Consider the following 22,049-nt stretch of genomic DNA (forward strand, 5'->3'; position numbering starts at 1 on the left):
AATACAAAAATTAGCCAGGCATGGTGGCAGGTGCCTGTAATCTCAGCTACTCAGGAGGCTGAGGCAGAAGAATCACTTGAACCCAGCAGGTAGAGGTTGCCATGAGCCAAGGTGACACCACTGTACTCCAGCCTGGGCAACAGAGTGGGATGTTGTCTCAAAAAAAAAAAAGATGAAAATATCAAGTTTTCAACTGAATCGTTTTGGAAGCAAGAATTATAATTAGGTGGCATTTCCTGGTAAATGAAGGAATGAAAGATTTGCAAAATGGAAAGTAACTTAGATGTTATCAAATCTAGTCCTCTAATTTTTTAGATTTAAAGAAATCCGTTTATGTAACATTAAATGAACTCTCAGATGGATAATACATGAATTCTTCAAATATAAAATCATACTTTTCATATATTTTAATGTAGTAATATACCTCCTTTATGAGATAAATATCCAAGCTGCCTCTATTCTTCATTTATGGTGATATTTATGGCATCCAGCATTGTAACACATAGGTAAATGCTTAATAAACACTATTTGGCAATGATCACAAACTGAACACTTAAATTATTCATAGATTTACCCAGATGTTTCCAAAACTTTAAATTCTGTAAATAAAAGTGATTAAATGAGTGCCAATTTACTACAAGAATATAAAATGAATTTGTATGCTATTCCAAGTCACATTTAAAAGCTTTGCAAACAGCATACTATTAGCTCTGCTGATTTGTTTTTATTTTTCCTAATTGAAATGTGGTCCATGTTATCAGGCCATCTGCACTGTGGCAAAATGACCTGGTAAACAAGACAAAAATGGTGTTCTCTGTTAGGAACAACATCAGATTTTGTTTCTGCTAAGAAAACATTATTCTAAAGGGATATTTTCTGGTACCAATGCTGAAAACTTTGATAAAGAAAGCCACAGTAGGAGATGCTTGTTGCAGTGCTTAGGTTGCCAGCTAAGATGCTGATGACAATCCAGGGTCTCTCCCATTAAATCCAATAAGTCAGAGTACTGCATTTTCAACACTGTGCTCCTGCCAATATTTCAGCACTTTAGCACATACTTAGGGCCCATATATCACATTGTACTCCTCTTACCTGCTTATACATTTTCTCTCTACTAAACTGTGAGCTCTCTGAAGTGCTACAGACCTTATCTTATTCACATTAACTACACCAAGTTTCTTGCACTTAACAGAAGAAAGACTGGATTATTTTAGCCTAAAATCAAGGAGCAGTCATTTATGCAACGGTTTATATCTCACCACTCCAGAAGACTGATGTGATCCAAGGGATGGATGCCCTTCCTATTCCCCTAGCTCTTTATACCACATTCTCCTTTGTGTGTGTGTGTCAAAAAATACTATCCTGAGATACACAAAAACACTCACAATAAAAAGCCAAGCATAATCTCACTACTCTTTTTGAAGTACACAAGGAAATGAAAGTTATTGCCCCAGTCTCTCCAACCCTAGTGCAAGATAATCACTGCAAATGCTTTTACACGTTTGGTTAGAATCCATCAAGGGTTTTCCTTTACATGGGCAGATACACACAGACATCTACTTATTCACAGTATAAACTCACACACTGTCTTTAAACAAAAATTGGTTCATACTATATATATGCTTTTATTTTTTTAAAATATTGGGTAATCTTCTAAGTCAGATCTAAGTCATTGGTTTTAATAGCTGTATTATCCATCAACTGCATGACTGTACTATAAATTACTTAATCATGTCTCTATTGATAAATATTTTAGTTTTAAATTTCCTGACATTTCACACAATTGAAATGTGCTGCAAGAACATCCTGATACATAGATCTTTATATGTTCAAGCTATTCTTACAAAATAGGTTCAAAATAGTGGGACTATTACATCAGTAGGGTTTACAAGTTTTTATTTTCATAGATACTGCCAAATTATACTAGCAATAGTTTGCATTGATATATATTTCTATACTCTCACCAAACATTTACTGTCAAAAATCTTTAGTTTTTCTATTATGACAGACAAAAAATGCTCTCCATACTTATTTTAATTTACATATTGAAACTGAACATCTTTTCATATGGATGTATGACATTCATAATTTTTCTTGGGTGAACTGCCTATTCACATGAAATAAATTTCTTCCTGTTGGTTTGTTCATCTTTTTCTTAATGATGTGTAAGTGTTCTTTACACATTATTGATATACAGCAAACATTTTCTTCCAGCTTTTTATTTCTTCTAACTTTGCTTACTCCCTCTCTCTGTCTCTTTCACTACCCATACAAAAGTTTTTAGTTGTATTAGCAAATGTAGCCATCTTTTTTCCCTTATGACTTCTGGATTTTAACCTGCTCAATAACACTCTCTCACTTCAAGTTTAATTTTGCTAATATCTCAGGATGATAATTTTCAGCTAACTTATCTAGCCTCATAAAGTTTTTCTTTCTGAAGAGACAGTCTTAACTATGTTAAAGTTTCTCCCCTTTCTCAGTGTGAACCTCACTCAAAGAAATCTATAGTGATGAACAGGGCTGCAGATCTTCACCATTTTCCCACCTTGCACTTCCATTCCACCATGCCATCTTATCAGGTTTCCTCCATTACCTTCAGGGCTGGACACAGTGGGGAGGAAAGGGAGACAGATGGAGAAAACTGCGATAATCAAGCATCACTGTTATACTCTGGTGCCATGGTCCTCCAGATGTAGCTGAAATCCAAGTGTTGACTACATCTTCCATGGAATGCATATGTGCATTACTCAGACAGTAAAGAAATACTGCTAAAGAAATAGCAGTCCACCCTACATAAACTGCCCCTATTGGGGTCACTGCACATTCAGGGCATCCCCTTGGGACAAAATTCCCCTAAGACAAGTCAAAGTCAACGGCTTCTGAAAGATCCACATCTGGCCAATGTTTTGGCACAAGTCCAGCTTGTTCCAACCATAAATCTAATCCTGTTTCTTTGCTCTGCCACCAAAGCAGTTCGAATAGCTTCTTGCCTTTAGGACCTAGCAGAGTGAATAGAGTAAGGTTCCAATCTGTGTCTCCAAACTGGAAGGGATACACATCAACCTCTGAGTACTTCTGTCAAACGCCCACTCATTTGGCTCCAGTCCCTCACAAGGGGTCAGAAATAATATCACAGCACTCTGACACCTCTCTCTCCAAAGAAACCCCCTCTGTCAACCTTTCATTTCTTAAATTACTGTGAACCTTATCTTGTATAGTTTCAAAGTAGATGATAGGCTAATGGTAGCACAATAGGCTTCGCAGTCTGTTTTCATGGCTGTGTTGTTTCAGCACCTGATAGCCTCAGCCTCTGGGCTTCTGTCAAAACGCTGACATAACAGGAAAAGTCATATTTAATTTTTCTGTTATAGAAATCTTAGTTTTACTGTTATAATATTCCTATATAGGCTTTTCAAAAATCAAAACAACCTTAATATTATATAAAAATGCCTCATCTTTGGTAGGATTTTTATTTCTTTCCGCATAATGTCTTATATTTTCTAAATTTTCTGTAACAATGAATCACTTTTGAAAGAAGAAAAAAGACTGTTAAAACTGTTATATTTTAAATACCTTTACTCAGCACATTACCCACTGGTCACAATCTTAACTTGGATTTTGCTATTAATCTTAAATAAGCATTATACAAAAGTAATTATTTGAAGACTTTTATTCACTCATTTATCTTGTTACTTATTTATTGAGCATTAAAATGATATCTGAATTCTGATCATATATCAGAAGAAAAGCATTACTTCTATAGCACTGTTAAATGTGAGAAGTATATATAAATCATACACCTTTTTCACATAAGTAGACAAAACAAAGCAATAAAATAGTAACAAATTATTTCACACTAGTTAAAGACTGCTTCATTAAGAGATACTCTATTCTTTTAAGTTGTATCTTTGATTTTAATAATTTTAAATTTGAGCATATGAATAAATGAATGATACTTGGAATGTTACTTGATTACTAAACAAGTTGATCTTAGAATTTCTAATCATTTTATTTTGATTACTGAAACAACCTTTGTGTCCTAAAAAAAAATCCTCAAAAATGACAGGGGGAAATGTGTAAAGATCATGAGCTATAAAATCTAAATAGTGAAAAAATAAAATGAGAACACTAGTTCTCATCTAACTCTTCTCTAAAACATAACCAGACAAGAAGTATACTTTAGGAGAGATACATTTTGCCAACTATAAGATACTCCCTAATCTTAAATTATAATTAACTTCAGATTAAATTAAGGAAAATCAAAATATGAGATAAAATGAGCCTCCCAGTAAAATGACCCAGGAGATTACACACACACGCACACAGTTGCACCAATATCAAAATAAAATTAATTTGTGACCTCAAAATAAAATAAATTTATTTTAGTTGCCATAAGAAAGTATGACTTTATCAATTTCAGAGTACTCTAAGAGAGGTGAGCATGTGTTACAGGAGGAGGCAGTCTGCGTGGTACCAGAGACCTAAAGTGCTGCAAAATACCATTGCAACTCCCCAGGAAAGGGAGTGCTCAGACACATAAACATAATTATCTAGTTTTTGCTGCAGCTAGATTTCTCTGCCTTCGTGGAGCTTCTAGTTTATCACATTAAAGGAAAGCACATGATGCTGGGTGCAAGCACAGTGGCAGGATCTTAGTCTAAATATATGCCCGATTATCTCCATAGTGGGTCATCCAACAAACCAAGTAAGCAACTCTCTATCATTTGGCTTCCTGTGTAGACTAGCCTATAAGGAGAGAAGAGACTACAAGAGTCTTAAGAACAATATTTCTGATTGTAAATTACTAAAGTGACATTTGGATTTTTATACACCAGTCTCCATTAAAACAGATTGTATGCCTGCTCATGAAATGCAAACTGAGTCTTTGTATGTTGACCAGTCAAGTTTGTGAGCCTCCAAGATCCCCATCAAAGTGAATAATGAAGAATTCACAAAAGTAATACTCTTTTAAGGATTTATTTTGCCTGAATGACATATTACCTCAGTACATGTCTTTTCCTCCAAGTGCAACACAAAAAGGCAGAACCAAAGCGTATTATATCTCACTCAGTGCCCTCAACTACTAAATCAATAGGCAAAAAGAGTGGCAATGCTGAAGTCCAAACAGCAAACTCAAACTGAATAATTAAATGTGGCTAAAGAGAACAGGAGCTGGTTTGTAGTATAAGAAGGGCAGAATTAGTATAGGCAAGGCAAGAACGAAAAAAGACTTGAAGTGGGCAAGGTGGAGGTCAGCATGAACTTTGGAGAAGTATAATGGTTACTGCATGTTTGCACATGATCCCAGAACATCCCTGAGTGAATATGGTTAAGTTCAGTTATACGGGATAGAATTGAATGGGTCTTTTAAAGTTAAAATTCAGGAGTGGAAAAGGGAATAATTTTTAGAAGAAAACTAATAAAAGGAATTATGTCATGAATCTAACATACCTAAAATATGATAAAAATTAAAGCGAGACCAAACCGATTTAAGAGGCAAAGTTTGCAAATGAAATAGTAATACATTGTTTTATTTATATTTTCAATTCACATATATTTGAAACAAAATCTATATTACATATAAAATGAATATAACAAATATGAGGTATAGACATGTTCATAATACATATATATTAGCTTAGTAACGTACAATCAACTTTTAAAAAATCAATGGGGTCAGTGACCTAAAATTTTTGGAGACTAATAGACCTAAAATATAGGTGTTAAACTGGGAGGTTCTACTAACCTTCTAGATATAGAAAGAACTTACATGAATGAAGCCAAGATTAGAAAAGTGGGGCTAAGAGATACGGAAAGAACCGATCCTTAGGTCATTTGAGAACCCAGATCTACGCCTGCCGGAAGCCAATATCAGGCTTCTCAGATGCCCGAGCCAATATGCTCTGTTTTTGAGTCAGTTTGAATTCAGTAGGTCATTTCTGACAGAAAAAAAGGGTAGAAAAGTTAACTGGGGGAAAAATAAAACAAGTTATAGAAAAATATATTGCTATGACTCCGTTGGGGAAGGGGTAGAAAACAAAGTTCACCAGAAAAAATAAAGCATGATTTATTTAAGATTCCAGAGATAGATGTTCAGTATTAGGCTTTCCATTATTCTATAACATAGTAAGTAATAGATGCTCAAAGCATACTGAAGGCTACACATCTACTTCCATAAATTGAATTCTGGGAATACCAAGAGTTGACTTTTTGTACCCCTGTTTATGTACTGTTCTGTGTTCATTAATGTAATCATATATGAGAATTAAAAGAAAGAGTATTATTAGGGCTTAAGAAAGACAAGATTAGGGTAAGTCTTAAAAAAATTTATCTTAAAAATTACATATAGGTTTAAGATAACAAAAAAAATCACATTGTAAAAACCATATACATCTCCTATAAATCTAAACTTAGACTGCTTTACAAGTATAAATTATTGGTCTACTCAAAACATACACAAAAATGATCACAGATGATGTCTTATGGGCATGTCTTACGTGGGAAAAAACAAAGTGAGAGCCATTCCTACTCAAAGAAAAGGGTTTGACTCAGTACCTAAAGATTGGCTGTGAATACAATACTTGTATATTTCATGTGTGGGAAAAATACTATATGTGTTATTTTTTCTTATACCCAGTTTTATTAACTTTTTATTCAACTTTTCATTACAGATATGAATCAGATTTAAGAAGGCTTCAACCGTAACATTTACTTACTCAGGCTCATTTTACACTTTACTTGAACTTGTATTAGAAGACTTGAACTGTTAAGGCTTTAAACCTAGCCCCTATTCCATACTTTCCCACACAAAAACCCCTAAATTTTGTAATTTAGTAAACTGACTCCTAAAGAAAAATAATGAATTTTCTGAAATCACAAAGTTAGAAGCAACAAAGCTAGATTCTTAACTCCAGGAAACAAAGTATAGTCTTAAAAGCTAAATAAGTTATTATAAAATAGTACAGAATACAGCTTTAATTTTTACCATCTAGAAAAAATATATTGTATTCTTTGTCCCTATTTAAAAATCATTAATGTCATTACCCTTCAAACAATATTTCAGTGATTTTCTTAGTACTTAAAAACAGTAGCAAAATACAATTATTCACCATTCTTCTACTTTATTTTACTACTGTATATATAATAAAGCCCTAATGTCCATAACATTCTACAATGTGCTATAGAAATTGATGAGTTTAATTACTTAATGTGCACAGATCAATTTGAAATAAATTGAAAATGAACATACCGTACACTCTACTTAATCTTGTTATAGTTTGGTTTCAGAATTCACTTTCTAATTTGAAACCCAGTATGCTGTATTTTAAAATAATAACTAGAAAGCTTTCACATTTCAGCTAAAATAAAGCAAAAGAAATTAAGGTAGGTAAAGTTCAATTAGTCAAGAGATCTGAACTCAAGAGTAAAACTGTAATCTAAGCCAACACATTTGACTTGTTTATCATACTCAATTTTTTGTCTTAAAAATGCAACAAAATAACATTATACTTTCTGTCTATAGGATAATTTTTAAATGAATTATAGACATGAAAGATAGACAAACTAATCAATAGACAAATGAATTAACAAAGGAAATAATCATTCAGTGTCACCTCTATATACTTAAGACAAATAATACACATTTATCCAAAGTAATACAAGTATCTGCACAATGGGTCACGCATCACTTTTCACATTGCTCAGCCATTTTAAAACAGAAGGTGATAAAAACTCTTAGATGCCTATGAACTCCATTTACATGGAGTACATCACTATAATTTTTTTAAATGAATTCATATTCAAATCTGAGAAACATGATTCTGAGCTCATCAGGCCTGCTTAATTGCACTAACATCTGCAATCAATTTAAATTCTTTAAGATAGTCTTTCACAGCGCTTGAAGTGATTTCATGCTGTGATAGATTTAACACACTCACTAATTTATAGATATACACAAGCAGATGAGACCTATTTTTCTAGGGGTGGGGTATAGTACTGAAGGGCAGTCTGAATTTCCCAACTATCAATGGGATTCAGAAAGGGATGCATCCTGCATAATTTACTGAAACTACATAAGGAAATGATAACACTGCATAAGCATAGCGTAGAAATTAAGCTTAAAACTATTTGTAGGTCATGGACCATTAAGAGATTTAATGAAAGTTTATGGATGAAATAACAGCAAAACCAAGAGCTAACAGCTAAAAGTTACATAGAAAACATGTCATCATTTTCTACCCTAATAGTTAGGGCAGGGGGGTGCTAATAACCCCGAATCGTTTTTTAACCAAAGACACAAATTGGCATAGAATAAAGAAAAGAATATGAGATTCAAAATCAGACTAGAGGATCTAGGCAGACGGCAGCAGCAATACAATTTTGAAAACTCCCTGATCTCCCACACAAAAAAAGACAAAATAACTAAGTAGCAAAATCAAATACTCAACAGTACTGAGTGACAAAATACCTTCTCAACAATCCTCAAACTAAAGGAAGTTGAAGACAAACCACCAACACCCACAAGATCCCCACAGTAGCAATATCCGTATGGAAAGAACCAAAGGGAGGCAACAGAGTAGTTAAAGAACATGAAAACAAGGTAACTCCAAAATGGCCCAGAGATATCCATTGGACATTTTAGTAGGCCAATTTGAAAGCAGCAACTGAAACTAGAAGGAGTGTGGGTGACTACAAGAGGCCCAGAAAAGATCTGAAGGGGCTGGAGGACTCTATGTCCCATGAGTTGCCACAGCTCCTTCCAGAACAGGATCCTACACTGAAGAGAAAGTGCTGAAAGTGAAATCAAAATTGAGCAGAAAATTCCTGTAAAAGATTAAAGACACCTCAAAGACAAATCCATAAATCAAATTGTAATTTACAATTTCAAAGTGAACTAACAGACATTAAGAGAACATATAAGACATGAAAAAATATTTAAAGTAACTAAGCCACACTCAAAAATGCAGTGAGGGAATTCAAGAAAAAAATAGAAATTAAAAAATTATTTCAGAAATAAAAACTAACAAGGAACACAAGAATAAACATAATGTCATAAGAGAATGCAGACATGAATTAAATAAAATTTTTAAAACTTAAAAAGAAATAAAGAATAAGATAAAAACCATTTGAGAGAAGATGGCATATTAAAGATAGACAAAAATCCAACATACAGATAACAGAATCCATGAAAAAGAAAACCAAAGCAAAAAACTAGAACACATCAATGAAAGAAAAAGAAATTTAAGAAAAAAAGAAAAACACAATAAAAGAGCATACTGTGTACTTGATAATCCTAAGTCAGATATTCCAAAGAAAGAAAGACAATAACTAAAAGTTAGTTATCAGCTGACCTTTTGAAAACAATGCCATTAAGCTTTACGCTAGAAAAAAAAATAGTATTATTGAAGATCCTAAGCAAAAAAACATGTGAGCCAAGGATTTTATATCCAACAAAGCTGACTAAACAATAAAGGGCATACACTATTACTAACATGCAAAACTCAGGAAATACTGTTTCCATGAGTCCTTCAGAGGAATCTACTAAAGAACAAACTTCAGACAAACAAAATGTCTGCAGAAATAATGTAAGGACAGTGGTGAGCATTCACAATAGTTACTAAATGAGGTTAAAACTAAATGAGGACTAAAAGGAAGAGTGTGAAATGTAATGGCTATATGCTTAGTCAATGTTGACATAGTAGGACAAAAATAGCAGGTGGAGACAGAACATATGCAAAATAAAAACTTTTTAAATACACATCCACACATGCTTTTTATTCTTCTATCTCTCCACTAAAAACAGCAATTAAACAAAAAGAACAGTAAGTATCCTTGGCCCTCAGCTTGTAAACTTTGAAATATCGTTCCCTACACTAAAGGAAAGAGTCAACTGATACCAGGTTTAGCAGTATAAATATTCTAGAGGAGGAGCTTGATCATCAGACCAAAATGACTAGGAGTCAACTAGACAAGTTCCAATGGCCAAAGATGGGACAATTTGATTTTCACTAAAAATAATTGTAATGCATAAATTTTTGATGATATTAAAAATGATTGATCATCTTCAGAGAATCATAGAGAATGAAATCAATATATTGAAAGCTGGCAAATAAAGGAAAAGAATAAAGCATTTATCCTAAATTTCCTATATCACTGGCTAACCAAACAGTATTTGAGAGATGTCTCTTTGTAAAAGTATTCCAATAAATGAAAATGAAATTATAGAATTCTAATTGCAAACTAGATATTAATGAAAGAATATAATACTCCTTATGATCTTGTTAAAGAGATGAAACCTGAGTCTGATCATGCCTCTAGATCTAGCTGTCTCTGTGCAGGAAATACAGAGGACAGGATGTTCACTTTACCACAAGCATACAAATCAGCAAAATTCAGAATGTCCTGGATAAAATAACTGAAGATAAAACAAGACATAGAGATATTCCAAATTTTAAAATATAAGCAACAGTAGCACATGTGTTGACCCCATGAATCTATCACTTGCTTCAACAGTGATTGGACAGAATAGACCCAGAGACTCCCTCTCAAAAAATTTTTTTAAATAAAGAAAGGCCACAGTGGTGCATGCCTATAATCCCAGCACTCTGGAAGGCTGAGGTGGGAGGATCACTTGAGCCCAGGAGTTCAGTATTACAGTGAGCTATGATCACTACTGTTCTCTAGCTATGTACGGTGAGCTATGATCACTACATAATTCAGTATTACGGTGAGCTATGATCACTACTGTACTCTAGCCTGGGTGACAGAGCAAGACCCGATGGATGGATGGATGGATGGATGGATGGATGGATGGATGGACAGATGGATGGAAGAATAAACTATAGTCTGATGATATACTTTTGAGAGATAGATAGATAGATAGATAGATAGATAGATAGATAGATAGAGAGAGAGAGAGACAGAGAGAGAGAGAGAATATACTATAGTCCACGGATGTACTTTTGAGTGATAAAACTAGAAAGAAACTCAAGGAAGTGATTCCCATAAAAGTCAAGATGGTGATTACTTTTAGGCTAAAATATACATAAAACTGAAGAGAGGTTTTAGCATGGGACAGGGCAGATGGAGTACTTTGCAGGATGACTGGCAAGGTTCTATTCTATTTACTTATCTGTGTGGTGTTCTCCTTATGATAATTCATCAAGCTACAGATTTGTTTTTTGATGGTTTCTGTAACTATTTTTATTTGACAAAGGGTTTTTTTTTTCTTTAAGTCAAAAACCCTAGTTTCTAGTCCTAGCCATGGCATTAATGTGGGAATGTCACACACTCCCTTGAACCATTCCCTCATGTGCAAAATTTAAAGATGGTGTAAGATATCTTCCAGACCTAAATAAAAAAATTTAAAAAACTACTACTAAATATATCTACTAAATAAGAGAGTATAACAAAGTCATCCTTAACAAAAATGAAGGAAAAAGGTTTTAAACTCACCAAAGTAGTACAAAGCAGTTTCCCAAGAAAATTAAAAAAAAAAAAAATCCAAAAATAAAATCTACCATAACAGTAATATACAAGGAAAAACCTAGGATTAAATTTACTGTTGGACTATTTGGTTTCCACACCTCAACAAATCCTAAGGACAGATCCTTAATTTACTTAATCTACTCTGGAAGGCCTTCTGGTAATAAAAGCATTTGAAAAATTTTTGCATCACATTGATAGTAAGAGGCTATACCAACCATATTTATTGTCTTGAGAGTTGTGGGGGAAACCACTACACTGAGCTGGTGAGGAAATGCTAACAAGTCAGGAAACCATTAAATTGGGAACAAATGCCTTTTGGGCATCAAGGTGATTGATTAGCCTATTAAGGATTTTTTTAAAGTATGTATAGAATTTATGCCCTTTAGGAATAACTAAGAAATCAAAGGATATCCCTTAAGTACAAAATAGCTTAGGTGTTTAAGTTTAATGCCACCAACTAGGAAGGTGAATAAGTTCACTGAAGCTTTAAAACCAGGCATACTCTTCTCCTTACTGATACCTGTTCTATTGGGCATCTTTTTCCAAAATAAAGCAGGTTCTTCTCTGTTACAATAGTTAACCTTCTGCTTTGATTATTTCTGCTAGTAACCAAATGTCATACAGAATTTCTTGGCAGCTACCAGTATTTATGCTACTTGAACACTCACTTTGATGTTATGCATATGGCAAACTATCCTTGAAGCCACTGTCACTAGATAATAGTTTTAATAGTTAAATGGTCCATGCTTAGCCTTTAAATTCTGTCAATTCCTGATCTCTTGTTAAATTAATGTTATACTAAGAGACATCTGGTGATAAGGCTCATCTTCTACAGCCCAGTGGTTCTCATTCTTGGCTGTACCCTAGAATCACCAGGAGGGCTTTACTCAATATTGATGCCTGGGTCCCATCCACAGGAACTGTTTTATGGAAGTGGTAAGTGGTAAGGCCTGGACATTTAAATACTTAAAGTTCCCCCAGATGATTCTACTGGCTATCAAGATCAAGAGCTATTACTCCTGGACACTTTTTCCTCATTTCATCAATTACTTAGCCCCTTTGCTCACTGAAAGACACCTGCACATACATAGCATTTATTTTCTTAAATTTTCACTTTTTCCTTTAGAAGTGTTCCTTGTTTTAAAAGGTTCTTTATAATTGTATATACGGATGTCACATGCCTCTTGTGGCACTTTCAGAGCTATCACTACATTCATGGCTACTTGACATAAGTTTAATTATGTTCATAAAAATCTAAACAGTAAGTACGAGCACAGCAAAATGTCTTAGGCCAAGAAACACCTCAGTGACAAGATGAAAACAATTCAGTGACAAGATGAAAACAACCTTGGATGACCTCTAATGCCAACAAGTGGTATAAACATCATTAATCAACTCAGGATCTAATAAAATTCAACTAGTAAATAGCAGTTTTTCTATATCTGATGAAACCTTTTTTAAAAAATGCTATAATAAAAGAAAAGCTGTCTTAACTACCCATAAGATTTTTTAAAGATCAAAAGTATACAATTCTAATGTGAGCAATATAATTTACTCCTATAAAAAAAGAAAAGATGATCCGTTTCTTCATTATCATCTCCTACCTAAACAAAAACACAATGCAGTAATACTAGAGAACATGAAACACCACTGGTGCTGCCCAGAAACAACTCACAAGGAATCTGGATGAATTTTAGCTGTTGGAAGATCATTTTAACTGTGCATACATAAAACCTATCCTATATAGGGACAAATGAAAACTAAAGTGCCAGCTAGATTATTAGAAAATAGTCTTAACAAGAAATCAGTTCATTGTGCTGAGGCTCTGAAATTTTCTGCTAGTCAGCAAGTAAGACCTGGAAACAAGCAGGCAAAGCATCATAAGGGCATTGTGTTTATTAGATATATCTAATGTCAATCACAAACTTTTTACTAAGCTTTTGTGTTACGGGGTGTTTTTATCAAATCCGTAATCTGAAATAGAAGCAAAAAAAAAAAAAAACCCACGTTAATGTTAACAAGAATGTGTGCAATTTTGGTTCTTCTAAGTTTCTAGTGGTTAAAATGTAAGCCTCCTTTAAGTAACAACAACCAAAAAGTGAGAGAAAATAAAAAGAACTTAATTTACTTGTACCTGACAATGTTTTACAAAGTTAACATTGGAAACTATAACTGAAAGCAAGAAAAACTGACACTGAAATGCATTAAAATGCCCTACTAATATTACAATATTAACAAATCAATGCTAAAAGTAACAAATCAATTCCAGATTTTCCACCTAGAGAAAATGCAGTCACCCCTCAGTATCCATGGGAGATCGGTTCCAGGACCTCCCACAGACACCAGAATCCAGAGATGCTCCAGTCTCTGATATAAAATGGCATAGTATTTGCATATAACATTCACATCCTCCCATATATTTTAAATCATCTCTAGATGACTTATGATACCTAATACAAAGTAAATGCTATGTAAATAGTCATTATATTGTTTAGGGAATAACAATAAAAGAAAGCTGTGCATGTCCAGCGTAGACACAATTGTTTCTCCAAATATTTTCAACCTGTGGTTAGTTGAATTCATGGATGAAAAACCCATGAATACAGAGGGTCGACTGTGCACATAAACCCAAATATATGACTGATATTTTCTCAAACAGTTCTTTTCTGATCAAGATACGCCTAGAAGAATAATATTGCAGAATACAAGGTCTTCCATCCTTGAGAACATCATGGCCTACTGAGCTAGAACAACAGTACTATGACAAGACCTTTCAAAATGCTTTCAAACACTATATTATACATATATCCATACACACAAATATATACATACACACACAAGAAACTATAATTCTACACTTATGAACTCAATTTAGACTCAGTTGTTTCATTGTGTTGCTTAAAAAACTTTTGTTATGGTCTTTATGCCTCATAAAGTTATGATCATTAATACTTGATATTTAACTTTCACGTTTAAAAAGTCTGAGGAAGAACTACTACAATAATACTTAAGGAAGCGTTCAAAGAATTAAAACTGTATCCAAAACTTTTCTAATAAATGCCTCAGAATAGCCCTTACATTCACTTGGAAACCAGCTTGACAGGGAAAAAGAAGGAGCTAGCAAACTTTCAGGAGCATTTATAAAAGAAGAATTCTGCTTCTTGATCCAAAAAAATCAAAAAAGATAAAACAAAAACATACATATAAAATAATGTATGTTCTGATTAAGAATCTTAGAAATGTGAGATTGGGCTATCCTTAGATATCAGCTCACCTAAACTGGACATGTTAATGCAGCTGTAATACAGATGCCAATGATATGTGGATAAGGGAGATGAGGAGTCTATCACAACTTCTGATTCCAAGCTAGTGCATTCAGAAGAGCTTTTAAGCAGAAGTACAAAGTTCAAAGAGAAATGTTTAAAGCATTTATCTAAACCTAATGGTACAGCCAAAAAGTGGGGGCGGGGGGACAGGGGCGGTGCAATATGCTAACAGGTAGCAGTCCAGTTGTAATCTGTAGGTAATTAAACTGTCTGGACAGTTTAATCATCTTGAACTACGAAAATTAATTGTGGGGAAAAGATAACTCCCAAAGCACTGATAAGAAAATGTTCATCTCTACTGAAGTATTCTTGGAGACACAATAAACACACTGCACTACGTAACATAAACCAAAATTTCCCTCAAAATCTCTTTAAATATCTCTCCAAATCTCTCCCAGAAACCCCGCCTCCCCACAAAGGACCAGACATCTTTTTGGTTCTCCTTTCTAATCTGTCTCTCAAACTTGGCCTCCTTCCCTCTATCCTTACTCTGCCCCTCTGAGTCTCTGCCTCCTTCAAGAATCTTCTCCTCCTTTCAAGGGTCTGCTTTCACTTGTCTGGAATATAGGTTTTGGCCTCTCAGGACTTCCCTAGTTTCATATTGCTGCAGATTACCCTGACAAACCTAAAAGTAGAACAGCAAATAGAAGACTCCTTCCTCTCAATAGACACGAAAGGTATAATCTATATTTATTTTTGGGGGGCAAGGAGGGGGACAGGGTCTCACTCTGTCACCCAGACTGTACTGCAGTGGCACAATCTCGGCTCACCACAACCTCCGCCTCCCGGGTTCAAGTGATTCTCCTGCCTCAGCCTCCTGAATAGCTGGGATTACAGGTGCGTGCCACCACATCCAGCTAATTTTTGTATTTTTAGTAGAGACGGGGTTTCACCATGTTGGCCAGGATGGTCTGGAACTCCTGACCTCAAATTATCCACCCGCCTTGGCCTCCCAAAGTGCTGGGATTACAGGCGTAAGCCACCAAGCCCAGCCATATATTTTATTTTTACTAACCCTTTGTGATTGATAGAGAAAAAAATATATAAATCTTGTTCAGAATGGATTTAGATCAATAAGAATCCTTTTTAACACATACTTTAATTGTATATAAATTAATCCATGGTCTCCCATGACCCCCATCACGAGATTTTTCTCACATTATCCAGAAATAATATATCCAGAAACAGCTCACCTTTAATATAACTCAAGCACCTACAAGAAAATAAGCATTAATAAACACTTCTATCACAGACATAGGGTATGATGCACCATCCCAAAAAGAAAAGAGGAAAAAGAAAACTAAGTGAAGGCAGCAATTCTATTAGGATATATCTTCTATGCTTGGTTTGTGCACTCGAACATAAGAAGCTTAACCACAGAAATCATCTTTTAACAGTATCTGATGGAGTACTTTAAGCATTCTAAGGGAAGATAAGATTAAAAATAGTCAAACTCTAATAAAGAATGAGAACTATACTCAAGGTTAAGCATTACTATTAAATACATCTATATGTATATAATAGATTTGTATATTAATTTCTAATTCTTTTCTATTTTAAAAAATAGTGAAAATCCTCAGGCAGTTGTGGTTTACAAGAGCATTCTCTGTTCTGGTCCAGAATTTTTTGTTCTTACATTTATTGGAAACTATGGATCCTCTTTCATTTGGCCTATTCACATCACATCCTGCTATCAAGGTCTTTACCACTAACTGCATCGCAGTCTTACCCTCCAGTTACATGATCAAACAAGTCAAGTCTGAATTCTTCCTAAAAGACATTTTCTCCAATAAACTTGCTGTTAAACATCTGAGTTGAGTCATTTACCATGGAATGGGCACAGTGCCTTGTAGCACCTCTCTCATCTATGCTATGAGTGAGTCCACACTGAGTGAGGGGAGCGTCTTAAGGATGCTCCTTTGAATGGAAATAGTAATTTCCAGAATGAATTAGAATTAAAGATCCAGCACAGGCAAAAATGCATGTGGATGGTATATCAGGACTCTTAACAGTGGCAAAGAAAAAACTCGGAGCAGCTTCCATGAGAACTTGCATCACTTCACATAATGAAGAGTCTAGGGGCAGGAACTCATTAAGCCAGAGAAGCAGCTCCGTGACATCAAGCACTGTACAACCTCTCACAACCACATCCAATGGCAGAACAAAGTGGCTCTCCAACTCTAGATCCTTTCATGAGGGAGGGAAACCTTTCTCAAAAACCCCCAAGTGGAACTGCCCACGAGAGTGTACGTAAAAAAATAACCTGGATCACGTTCCCATGACCTACAAGTTAGAAAAATGTAAATCTGATATTTTCTGCTTCTAAATACAACACTTGCTTAATAAAATTGTGATAATCCTTCCTAACTGCACAAATTCAGTTTTATTCTTGTGCCATCTAAATTCAAACTTACTAAGGTTTAGAAATAACCTAGTTTGATTGGTGGCATTTTTTTTTTAATTCTAAAAACCAATCTTATCTACGTTAGGCCTACTTTGAGGGTTAATATTTTGAGGGTTAAATATTTTCAAACCATATACACTGTTAGATATCAGTACTAATTTCCAAAAAATAATATTAATGCTTACTCAAAAAAGAGAATCTTGAAGCAATTGTAAGCCTAAAACCATAACAAAAGTATATCTTTTTTATCCTCTATCCTTTTCATATCCTTTGTAGAACAATGTATCTAAGAACTTTGATTCTGTTCTTTTCAGCATAACTTTTTCAACAGTCATTAATGTAAATAAAGTGGCATGACAAAGTCAGTACCCTAGAGTTAATAAAATGTGTTTCTACTTCCAGAGCAAAAATAAATGACTGGTCAGCTTGAACTTTCTAGAATGTTAACCATCTGCCAAATTATTCAGAACCTTCCTAGGAAGAGCCATGATCCTCCACACACTAATTAAATGAGTCAATGTTGTAATCACACTTTAGATAACTAATCTATTTCAATCCTGATAATGTAATTACCTAATTCTGGTAAACAAATTTCAACCTTAGTCCAAAATGATTAGAGGATTAAAGTTGAAAATCAGTGAATGCAAACTGAAATAGAGCCACATAACAACGTTCAAAACTGTTTATTTCTTTAAAGTATGTTTATTATCTCAAATTCAAGAATTAATATGAACTATCATGCCAAGGTTTTCTAAACCAGTTCTAACTGATGTCATATCTCTTATAATTATATTAAATGAATTCCTACTTGTTAGATTTACAATTCCTTAACAGGGTAGTCTTCACTGACATGAACACTACACAAAACATGAACACTATCTACACTCACCCGTCTGTTATTTTTTTTCCATATCACATTTCACCTCCTATTACATATATGTTTATGTGTTTCTGTTATGTACGTCCAGTGCTGCTCCAGAGGACACAGTGATAGATTATCTTCACGCACCATCTCTAGTGCCTAAAATGCTGCCTGACCTGCAGTGGTGCTATCTCGGGTCTCTGCCTTGTGGGCTCAAGCAATCCTCCCACCTCAGCTTCCTGAGTAGTTGGGACTACAGGCACAAGACACCACATCCAGCTAATTTTTGTATCTTTTGTTGAGACAGGGCCTTACTATGTTGCCCAGGCTGGTCTCAAACTCCTGGGCTCAAGTGATCTGCCTGCCTATGCCTCCCAAGGTGCTGGAATTACAGGCATGAGTCACCACACCTGGCCTTATAGACACTTAAAAAACAACAAAAAAAAAAACCCTTAGAAATGTAAACTTACAAATAGTAAATCTGTATTTTTACTGATGTACTTTTCCCTATATTTTAAATTATGGTATAATGATTACGATAACAAGAACAATAAACAAATTACAAAGAAAAACAAATGATTGCTACCACCACCACTGCTACCACAAAAGGCAGTCACTAGTCATAAAATATGTTGTGTTCTAATCATGGAATAAACAATTTAATTTTGTTTTTATTATTATTTCAGAGACAGGGTCTCATTCTGTCACCCAGGCTGGAGTACAGTGATGTGATCGAAGCTCACTGCAGCCTTGAACTCCTGGGTTCAAGCAATCCTCCCACCTCAGTCTCCCAAGTAGCCAGGACTACAGGATCTCATCACCACATCCAGCTAATTTCTTTTTCTGGTCGAGACAAAGTTTTGCTATGTTGTCCAGGCTGCTTTCAAACTCTTAGCCTCAAGAGGTCCTTCCACCTTGACATCTCAAACCACCATGCCTGCCCATTTAACTCTGATAATGAGTCCACTATGTAGGTATTCCCATTTTATGGTAAGGAAATTGAGAATCAAAGAGGTAAAATAAGATTTCCAAGGTCAGGCAGAGATACATAAGCAGATCCAAAACACCAGAGCTCTGACTCTTAACCGACCAATACCAATTTGTGATATATAAGTATCATTAAAGGACAAAGGCAATTAGTATCAGTATCATAGTAGCAGGGATACAAAGTCCATCTATACAAAGAGCTAAAAAAAGCACAGTACCCATCGTGATTTCTATACCTGAAGAGCAAGTTGCCAAAACATGAGACATGTTTAAAAATTAAACATCACTTGTGTCTTTCTTCCAAAAGAAATACCTCAGAGTCACTGGTCTAGCAGATAAATGTAGTTAAAGTATAAATAACTTATGTTCTCGTAACCTGAACTTAGGTTAAAATACACAAGGAAAACTAGTGTGTTAAGCTACTTTTTCCTAATCCAATTCTGTTGTAAATTGAGCCAAAATCATTTTCTACTGTCTTTCTACTGATTGCTTCTTCATTGGCTTCCATTTTATATTTTTCATCCAATCCATTTATTCACAATTTGTATATGACTAGTCAAGCTCATTTGTTTTCCCATGAAATAAATGCAATTGATTCTGTGTGCCAGTCATGGTTTCTTAGACATTTAGTCGTTACTTCCGCCCACATATTTCATGTGTCTCTAGAAAATTGGCAGCCACATAGAGGCCTAATGCTCCTTTTAATATCAACATTTATAATTTGTTACAAGATAATTTTATTCATAGGGAGATTCACATTACTAAGATACACTTCTAAGCCAATATTATGTACCTTGATGTAGACAGTAAAATCAGTCTCACTTTTCTATAATGCAAATATCACTCTGATTTATAAGTGACATTAAAAATCAAATGACTATATTAATTCACTAACAAGGAAAGGTGACAGAGTAGTCCCCCCACAGTGTTTCTTAACAATGTAACTAGCTAAAAAGCACAAGCAGCTTAAAAGTTATAAGATGAGAAACATTTTTAATTTAAACAAATGTATAATACTTGTGCCCTTAATTATACATTCAGAAGCCCTCTGATTACAGTTGCCCACAAACTTAAGCACTTCATTAAACAAATGTGTTGTTTTCCATATGAAAACATGTTCAGCAGTATTTTTCAACTTGACAGTTTTACTTACTGTCTTAGAAGCAGTATTAATGTACTGCATCACCATTTCTTTTTTGATACTGAAGTCCTTTTCCCGCAATGGTGCCTTTTTATCTTCATTTAAATTCATATCTTCCTGGAAAACACAATTAAAATGCCTCAGTTTGGAATCTAAGTAGAGCAGCAATTCTACATGCACTACGAATGGAAAAATCAATAATTTGTGACTAAAGCAGCATTAATTGTTTTGGAATGATTTACGTGTAGTTCTGCCTGAAGGAAGGAGAGAAAAAAGAGCTGCAGAGGGAGAGAAAAAAGTATTCTAGATCATTTTAACAGGTAAAATACTTACCAAAAGAACTTTTAAAATTCACAGCGGGCAAATAAAATTACATTCACATCACTATAGATAATTAGACAGTTGCAGATTTCTGCCATTCATAAGGTCATTAGGATTCACAATTTCAATATATTTATGTATTTTTACAACAGCTGCACCTGAAGCTATCTTGCACTTGCTTTGAAAGAGCTGCGTGTGAGTCATAAAAATTAAAAAGTAAATAAACCAACCAAGTTTCAGATTCTGATAGCCGCAAGCACATATCAAATATCCAGTACTGATTCCAGCAAAGGACAAAGCACTTTATAGTTTTGTCTTTTCCCTACTCTTATCAAAAATGTTAACTAGTTAACTTATTGAATGTTCTAAGTTACATAAAAGTGGTACTTATAAAAACAGCTACCACCTAAAATCGAACATTTCTCAACAGCACCAACCAAAATAAGGGTTTAAGTAACCAAGATCTTGCTACAAGCTTAATTTTAACTAAAAATTCAAGTCAGGTATATATCCACATAAATATATGAATTGCTCTTAATTAAGCTGCTGAAGTAAGAGGCTGTTCTGGCAAAGGAAAGGGTGTCTGAGGTAAGACAGAAATGGCTAAAGGAGAAGGGCGGCTCAAATGAATGTCCTCGTGAACTTAGCCCTGAGCCATTTGTGATGTGCAATGTAAAATATCTGAATGTATATAAACTTCATATCTACTCAGAATGGATCATAAAATTCAGGACTTTGGATCACCTATGGAGCCTAGCAAATTAAATTTCTTACAGATTTTATAAGAGTGCTACGTTCATCAAACACTGTAGTTTATGCCTTTAGCTGACTCAATTCTTGGCTACCAAACCCTTCAAGCACTTAAAAGTCAAAATTCTCTTCATTTTACCTTGATAGAAATATTTAAGATCTTAGAAGCCATTCCATTTGACACTACAATAAAAGGTAGTAATTAGTAATGTCAGTTTTGCTGTTTTAGTTAGAAACACCGAATTATGTGAATAAAGGTTTGTTTTGTTTCGTTTTTCTTGTCTAAGCTAGTGAGGGAAGGCTCAGTAGGCCTTAATACGACACAGGAAGCATTTTGGAAATTTTGGAAACTTCTTGAGGCATGTTAGTTGTCACAATAATTGAGGTGATGCTACCAGCATTTACAGGGGTAGCATCACAGTTTGACCTGTACAGTAAAAACTACCTTGTGCCCCACAGAGAGATTCACAGACCTTAAAAAGAGAGAGAGAAAGAATCATCCTTAATTAAGCCTAATTCAATGGAACTGTTGCAGGACAGGTGAGCCCCAAATTTGGGGCTTAGCCCAGCGGGGCTCATGGCTTCATCATAGAAAGAATTCAAAGGCAAGGTGGTGTTACACAGCAACCTTTTATCGAATGGTGCTGCTCCTTGCGGAACAGGGCTAACTCACAGGCAGTGTGCCCAGAGTCAGCAATGTATGGGCTCTTGGCAACTGTAATTATACTCACTTAAACCCACTTAGCTATATGCAGATTAGGGGGTGGGTCA

General features: G+C 34.7%; 1 protein-coding gene across 2 annotated transcripts in view; it reads right to left on the reverse strand.

Annotated features, from left to right (window-relative positions):
- The window catches only part of DIAPH3 (diaphanous related formin 3), a 496,891-nt gene that overhangs the window by 403,298 nt on the left and 71,544 nt on the right, over positions 1-22,049 (reverse strand). For both annotated transcript variants that reach the window (XM_050766531.1, XM_050766532.1), the window contains one exon: positions 20,220-20,324. In XM_050766531.1, coding sequence (XP_050622488.1) covers positions 20,220-20,324 — 105 coding nt within the window. The remainder of the gene's footprint in view (positions 1-20,219; positions 20,325-22,049) is intronic.

Source organism: Macaca thibetana, chromosome 17, assembly GCF_024542745.1.
Source record: "Macaca thibetana thibetana isolate TM-01 chromosome 17, ASM2454274v1, whole genome shotgun sequence".
Taxonomy (NCBI): domain Eukaryota; kingdom Metazoa; phylum Chordata; class Mammalia; order Primates; family Cercopithecidae; genus Macaca; species Macaca thibetana.